An 8,466-nucleotide genomic window follows, 5' to 3' on the forward strand; every position below is an offset into this window, starting at 1 on the left:
GATGAGTGAATCAATGGCCATTGCTGCTGCTCGGTGTAAATGCACAGGATGCGGAGATGAACAGGTGCTTCTGAGAGTGCCTGGGGAAAGTGATGACTGGGGGAGATTGCATGAGAGCGAGCTGATTAAAGACAAGTAAATGGGTATCCTTAAGGGCCCAATCAAGGAGGGAGTGCAGGATTATAATGGCAGGAAAGACAGCAAACAGAGGCAGTTTATCGTGCGACTGATGATGTGGTTTTTGCACTAGACCACTTACTACGTGTGGCTCCGGGCGAGCTTCTTAACCTTTCTAAGCCGCAATTACCTGATCAGTAAAATGAGGCTGATCGTGCCTTCCATCTAGGGTTGTGATGGGGGTTAAATGAACTAATGGAGCCTGGCACTGGGTAAGCACCCAATCTTTAATTGCGATGATGGATTCAAGGTTGGGGGAAGATTGTGAAACGTTGCAGTGCAAAGAGATGTAATTGCTGCGACTCTTGGTCCAAAACGAACCACCTTGGAATAGACCTCGCTCCCAACCACTCACCACACAAACATGTCTCCGCCATCACCAGCCTTTTCTCCCCTCTGACTCTTCCGAGAGCGAGCCCAGCGCCTGGCACAATACGTTTCTCCATAAGCATTTGTGGTTGTTCACTGCACTTCTTACCAACAGTGCTGCCAAGGTTTTAACCTGGTCAGGAAAATCTCCATGTGGGCTGGGAGAGATTAGTGTCTCCGAGCTTCCCAGGGGAAGTGGGCTAGGTAGAAAGATAGTGCTCAGAGGGCTCTGAATCATCTATAAGGCTGGCATAGGAAATGTAAGTCATAGGAGGAGAGTGGGTTTGGTCTACCAGAACCTCCCTAGGGAGCCATGTGCATCCAAGGGCGGCCAGAGGCCAGGAAAAGGCGTGAGGCGTTGTCTCCTTTAAGAGGCGTGGCCTCACTGCAGCCTCCGCAGAGGTGATTGGCTGAAGCGGCCGGCCGCGGGGGGCGGGACCCGGTTGCCAGGGAGCGGCGCGGGAGCCCTGAGGGGACTGCGGCGGCTGCGCGGAGGAGCGAGGCGCTCGCTGGGGTCGGGGCGGCGCGACGGCGCAGGGGCTGCGGGGAGCGCGGCGCAGGCAGTGCAGTTCCCAGCGGAGAGGCGCCGCCGCCATTGCCGCTCTCTCGGTGAGCGCAGCCCCGCTCGCCGGGCCCGGCCTCCTCGGGCCACCGGCGCCATGGGCCAGTGCGGCATCACCTCCTCCAAGACCGTGCTGGTCTTTCTCAACCTCATCTTCTGGGTGAGCGGGGCCGGGCGGGGCGAGGGGCTGGCGGCGGGGCCGGGCGAGGCCGCGGCGGAGGCGCCTGTGGGGGCCGGGCCTGGGCCTGGGCCTGAACGGCCGCTGCGGGGGGCGGCGCTCAGGCGGTTGAGGCCACGGGAGGGCCGGATCCGAGGCCGCTTCGCGAGGTCCCCTCCGGGCCGAGCCGGGAGCCCGGGCGCGGAGGACGGCGAAGGGAGGGCCTCGGGGAAGCCAGGGCCTCCAGCCGGCGCCCCCGCGCTCGGCCCACGCGGGCTGGTTCCGTGCCAGGGGCCCCAGTCACTCCCTGGAGTCGCCGGCTGGACGGAGGGCGCTCTTTGCAGACTCTTCCAGGACAACAGGCTTGAAATAGGATCTTCCCCAAAGGCTCAGGTTCCGCGCTCTCTGTCGGGGCCCGCAGTCCGGGGGCAGTCCGGAGGAGGGCGGATCCGCCGGGAGGCCGCTGAGCCGGGGCGGGGGTTCCCCTTAGCGCCCTTTGTGCTTGGAGAACGGCTGGCTCTCAACAGCCCAGAAAATGAAGGGTTTCAACGCGAGGAGCCAAATGATCCATTGACCAAGATCATCGGTCTGTTTGTTTTGGTCATGGGGTTGACCAAACCGTGAGATGATAACCCTGTGTGATTGAGATGTCACAAGATTTTAAAAGTGGTGAGTTCACTTTCAATGAAAGGGAGGCTTATGAATTGTTAGGGGGCACGCCCCCGGAGAAAGGAATATTTATAACCATGTCGTCTTAGTTTGGGTTCTTATCTGACCAGGGACTTTTATAGTAAGTAACCTATCCTGTTCTTATCCGTCTCTCCACCCTCCAGTCCATCTGGACTTTGCACCCGGATAAACCTTTTAAAACGTTTCCTCCATCACACCGTTTTATCTAAAAAGGAAAACGGAAGCTTCAGCGGTGGAATAAGGCTCGGCTCCTTCACCTGGTCTTGCAGCTGAAGTCCTCAGTCTGGTCCCTAATCACCTTGCCTCTCTGAACCTGTCATTTCCTTAAACACTTGCGTGCCCTGGACAGGTTGCTCTGTCCGCAGTCCCCACAGCACTCCTTGAACGTTCCCGTTAGCCTTACTCTGTGCCGCCGCCGCCGCCGCCTCCTCCTCCTCCTCCTCCTCCCGATCGTCACTGGTCCTCATTCAGCTCTTCCCTCCCACGCATACACACACCTGTTGGGGAAAGAATCCTTTCCTCCTCCCTGCAGCCCCCAACAAGGGATAAAACTTCATATGCTGACAGCTGTCCCATAAAAAGATGCTTTTGTATTAAAAAGCACTCCCTACACACTTGTATTGCCAGAATCCTTCAGGGCATTTGTGTGTGAAGAAGAATCCTGACTGGGAGGTAGGACGTTTGCAACTACGCAGGCGACATGGGGACTTCCGTGATTTCTTCTTTTCCAATTAGAGCGGTGTTTCTTATACTTTAGTTTGAGTTACAGGCTTTTTTATTTTTCAGTTTCATGAATTTATTGTGCAGAATGAAATGCACATACAGAACCAGCTCCATTAAGCAAAAGTCAAGTCAGTCTCCTCTTTGAAGGTGTGGCATGATTTGTGAATCTGACCATTATAACTGCATCTCTTGCTAATTTAATATATATCTATATACCCGGTGCTACTTTTGCATCTGTAACATTTTTTATTCCATAAAGAAAAATATCTTCTATGATGATTAAGTCACTAACTCTGATAGCATCTTGTTATAAACCAGGAGTCAGCAGTCTCCGACCCAAGAGCACAAAACGGTTAGCTACCTGTTTTTCTACAAAAACAGGTATTCTTTGAGAGCTGAGAATAGCATTTACATTTTTAAATGACTGAAATAATATTCTTCTTTTCATTTGTTTCATAACTGAAATAGTATTACATTTTTAAATGACTGAAAACAAATGAAAAGAATACTATTTCTTGACATAGAGAAATAATATGACATTTTCCTGGGACCCAGTAATCCCACTACTGGGTAGATACCCAAAGGAATGGAAATCATTCAATTATAAAGATACATGCACACATATATTCACTGCAGCACCATTCGCAATAGCAAAACATGGAACCATCCCAAATGTCCATCAGTGGTAGACTGGACAAAGAAAATGTGGCACATATACATCATGGAACACCATGCAGCCACAGAAAAAGAACGACATCATGTCTTTTGCAGGGACATGTATGGAGCTGGAAGCCATCATCCTCAGCAAACTAATGCAGGAACAGAAAACCAAGCACCGTGTGTGTGTGTGTGTGTGTGTGTGTGTGTGTGTGTGTGTGTGTGTTTTAGTTACAGGCTCTTTTTAAAAGGAAAAATAATTTTCAGGAGTCCCCAGATGAGAAACACTTTGTTAGCTAAGTAAGCTACTTAAAAGGCAGCGATATGGCTTTGTACTCTTTACAGTTCCTTGTGAATTTATGGCCATAACTCTTTGATTTTGAAGAATATTAGGCGACTTCTAGGTTATTCAAGCTCAGGGACTAGAATTGTTCATGTAACAAAATATTGGAAATACAGTAATCATTTTCTTAAGATTTGTAAATAACTCTAAAATACAGTAATTTAAAAATTACTCTAAAATAACAGTTCTAAGTGATTGCTTTGAATCTTTGGATAGTATGTAAATATATGTACTATTATTCCAGTGAAGAAAGTTATTTTGAACTTCAGTGGTGCTTTTTACTGTGGGTTATTGCCAAAATTGAAGTCGTGCTGTTTAGTAACAATTACTGTTTATCTTGGTTAGTAGGGTAGTGAAGTTTTCGTGAGCTTTCCTAAGGAAATTAAGCAGATATGCCGGGGGCAAATGTGGCATAGTGCAACGTAACTAATGAGGAAACAGCATTAGGTATGTCTCCCAACAAAGTATTAGTTTATGGACTGACTGTGGGAATCTGATGATGATGGGTAATGACAATTAACATTTGAGTGCTTACTACACCCCAGACATTGTGCTAAGCACAAGACATGGTGTATCCTCGCAGCGTTCCCATCTGGCAGGGAACATTATGTGTATTTTACAGATGAGAACATTAAGGTTGACTGAGCTAAAGTAGCACACCCAAGGTGTGGTAGAGCCTGCGTTCAAACCCAGGTTGTCCCATACTCTAGAGACTGTGGTGTTAGGACAGTGTGATTTCAGAAGATTTGTAAAGAGAAACTTGTTAGAATCACTTCTGTAAAGCATACTGATTTTCACATTGCTAAAATTAGAACCTGCACCAGTATTTACATGATGCTTTGTGTTGAATTAAGTCATTATGAGGAAGTATATTAAAAAATATTAAAACTCTTCCTGGGAGTTTGTAATGCGTTCTTCGGTTCTAATAAGTATATTCCTATTATAGGGGCCCCTCCCTCCTCTTAATGCCTCGAGATGTGTAAGTGGAAGAATAAACATCCTCTCCGTAGAGCATATCAGAAGTTTACCTAGGTTCCCTTGGGCAACTGTAGGCAATAAAAACTTTTAACTCTGTTGCACTGGCTCTTCACTGTCCGATGGTAATGACTGATTGTTAACAAGTGTCAAAGTTTAATTGCTTTGGCAAGACCTTTAAACTAGATTCAGCTGGCAGTTTGTTCACTGAGCTGTGATGTGGAGATAGATATATACCTGAAATACTGAGGCTCTAAATGATGTGACAGATAAAATCGTTATCGTTGATTTGGTGTAGATAGTTTGGAACGATGCTGTAAGAATGTTACTGTGGAAAGCACAAACCAAAAGTGGAAACAATCATTTCGAAAATCCTGAAGTTTGTCTTAATGGAAATAGGACATTCCTGCTATGGTTAGCATGTTTGTCCTTTCTAAACTCATGTTGAAACTTAATCCGCAGCGTGGCAGTTTTGAGAGGTGGGGCCTTTAAGAGGTTATTGGGTCATGAGGGCTCTACCCTCATGAATGGATTAATGGGTTTTCATGGGAATGGGACTGGTGGCTTTCTAAGAAGAGGCAGAGAGACCTGAGCCAGCAAGCTCAGCCCCCCTTACCATGTGAGGTTCTGGGCCACCTCAGGACTCTGGAGGAGGCCCTCACCAGATATGGCCCCTTTGACCTTGAACTTCTCAGCCTCCACGTATGTAAAAAATTCCTTAAATTACCCAGTTTCAGGTATTCTGTTCTAAGCAACGGAAAACAGACCAAGACAGTTTCTCACCAAATTCTAGAATATTAGGATTTGTAGCTTGAAAGATAATCTTGGACAAGTGAGAGGACATACAACTTGGATCTCTGTTTTTATGGAGTGATGTAGCTTTAAGTATAAGTGTATTCATGCTAGACTCATGAAGATTTATTGAAGAAGCTTAGAAGTGTTTGGGATAAATGACTAAATTTTAATGGCTATTGAATTAAAAAGTCATTAGCCCATGCTGTAAACTGTACCTTTGTACCAACGTCAGACAAGATTTTTAATTTGGTAGGTCATGTCTGACCAAAGAGGGTTCATCTAAGACAAGTTTAAATCAGTACTTCCTAATATAAGTTTTTATTCTGATAAGTTATTGATTAGTTAATCAAGTCCTGTGTTGTACAAATTATCTTTTTTTTTTTTTTTAACCATATGGGAAAAACTAGTTGGCTAATACTTATTTTGCTCATACTTGTCTTAGGCATTACAGGGACTGTCACAGAAAACTTTGTTCATGCTTATATAATTTATAATCTTAAATATCTATTTATGTTGCTGTTTTTCATCTGAGAGGTGATAGTATAACACTGATGCCTGTGGAGTGGGAAGTACCACAAAAAAGTCAAACACCTTTTAAATAAATGCCTTTAGAAATAGCTTTGGAACATGGCACCTTCCCTAACCATCATTCAGTCATATGAAATACTTTATACATCCAAATTGTATTTGAAAGCCATATGTAACCTTTAAAACTTATCCTGCTTTAAAAAATAAAACTTACCACAGACTTACATGTCTGTGAATGTATAATTAAGGAAAACTTGCTTTGTTAAACAAATATAACACTAATATTTGAGCACCTACTTTGTGCTTATATTGCTGATAAATGATGAAAAGACAGTGAAAAATCCCTATTCTTATAGAACTTACTTTCTGGTGAAGCAAGGCACACAGTTAAAAATAAACAAGAAAATCAGAGTGATGTGTTATGCAGAGAATTAAAGGGTGATGTGATCAAGTGATTGGGTAGTGCTTTATCTTGGGAAAAAAATCTGGAGTATAAGAAGTTGCTGGCTTGGGGTGATTTGGAAGAGATTGGGAGATTGAGGGGATTCAGAACTGAAGGAGCAGGCTATAGGCTGTAAGGCAAAAATCTGCTTGCTATGTTCAAATTGCCAAGAGGTTTATACCGTCATGCTTTTGTTTAAACAATACAATTTCATTATGAGGTATTTCAAGTGTGGTTCCCCCTTGTCACAAATCCTTTTGTACATACTTTGTGTTCTCCAGCATTCTACACATTCGAGGTGGTAATAAGATACTTTTAAACCGGAACCTGCATCTGATATCCTGGAATTTGTTTCTCGACTTCCTGTATTTCTCCTATCATGATTGACTGCTCTGACAAAGAATATGTAATTGGGACGCACCTTCAGCCAACTTTTCTTTTTCATACTTGTTTTCAATTCACTAGAAGAAAATCTAACTTGTCAGGAAGCAAGTACATAATAGGAAGTATATGTCTTAATTTGTCTTCAACAGTTAAGAAAATGAATGTTTCCAGTCTTACTACACTCTTTAGTCAAACACCTGCTGACCAAGGGCCTTGTGGCCCAGAGTAGTCATTTAGAACTTGGAATCAGCAGGAGCACTCCCTAGTTGCAGTTTAAAGAATGACTTATTAGCTTTCTAGGATATTTATCATGCTTTGAAATAATTTAATGAGTTTTATTCCATAAGATCCAATTCAGGTTAGGCTTGTTTGGTTTTTTCAGAAAATGTATTCCATAAAATTTGTATTTAGACCAAACAGGTATACTAAGAATCATTCATGAGTAAATGCATATTGAATATCTACCCTTGACCTATTTTTGAGAAATAAACATACATTCCCTGTTGTCTGACAGCTAATGGGAGAGAGGGCAGACTTTTCATGGAATTAAATTTCTAGGTACACATTTGCCCCAGAAATCTTACAGATGGTCTCAAGTCTTTACGGAAAAATATTAACATCTTCCTCCTCTTCTTTTCCTCACCCTCTTCCTTTTCGTAGTTAGTCAGAGTTAATAGATTTTTAAAAATTATCTGCATTTATGTGTTGTTTTTAATCTAAAGAGGTTCTAGAATAAATGTTGACGTTTTGTAACTTTTTGTTGCTGCTGATTAAACACATAACCCAGACATGGGTGAACTCTAGCATTACAAAACTTAAGCACCTCAGGCTCCTACAGTTTTGTAGGACTCTTTTTACAGTTAGAGTAGGATGGGGTAAAAGAGGGTCAAAAAGAAAATACATATTTAAATTTCATGCTTCTCAGATAACCTCAGGAGCCCTACCGTCTGGAAACAGCCAATTTCCATGCTGTTACAATAATTTGGCAATGGCAATTGGTTAATCTCGAGTTTCTTTGCCACCTGAACTTTTCAGTTGTTCAACCAGTAGATATAAATTTGATTAAATAGAACAACTTTGTTGAGCTGGATAAACAATGATTATGAAAAACCAAATAGAGAAAAGGTAAAAATAAGGCAGAATTGAGGATTATGACCTTTGGCATATCATCAGAGTAATAGCAATATAAAATGATTCAAATATTTCTTATTTAAGAATAATGGCAATAATAATGGTGCTGTTGATGGCAAAAGTGGCTTGTCGAACTTGACACTCTTAGCCAGGCATGGTGGTACATGCCTGTAATCCCAGCTACGAGGAAGACTAAGATGAGAAGATCCCCTGAGCACAGCAGACTGAGGCCAGCCTGGGCAACATAGCCAGACCCTGCCTCAAAAACACAAAACAGAATTTTCTCATTAGTATAGTGGTGAGTTAAAAAAAAACAAAACACAAAACTTTACACGCCAATTTAAGTAGGACTTTTAAAAATCTAGTCTCCTTGAAAAGTAATATTTATGAGAAAAGGAACATACTGTGCATTGAAAGAATTGTGTTAGGTACTCAGAAAACATGTACAGGATGAGTCAAAGCCACACAGACCTGAGAAAAGTGGCAAGTGGGAGAGATTGGCAGAGGTGCCTAAAATATTTAGGATGGAAGAG

The 8,466-nt window shown here is 43.2% G+C and overlaps 1 protein-coding gene across 1 annotated transcript in view; it reads left to right on the plus strand.

Moving 5' to 3' along the window:
* Positions 1–937: 937 nt before the first annotated feature.
* TSPAN3 (tetraspanin 3) overlaps positions 938–8,466 on the plus strand; it is a 24,719-nt gene continuing 17,190 nt past the window's right edge. The window contains exon 1 of the mRNA XM_017518375.2: positions 938–1,268. Within this exon, the coding sequence (XP_017373864.1) occupies positions 1,206–1,268 (63 nt within the window). The 5' untranslated portion in view covers positions 938–1,205. The remainder of the gene's footprint in view (positions 1,269–8,466) is intronic.

The sequence above is a fragment of the Cebus imitator genome, unplaced genomic scaffold, assembly GCF_001604975.1.
Source record: "Cebus imitator isolate Cc_AM_T3 unplaced genomic scaffold, Cebus_imitator-1.0 Scaffold675, whole genome shotgun sequence".
Taxonomy (NCBI): domain Eukaryota; kingdom Metazoa; phylum Chordata; class Mammalia; order Primates; family Cebidae; genus Cebus; species Cebus imitator.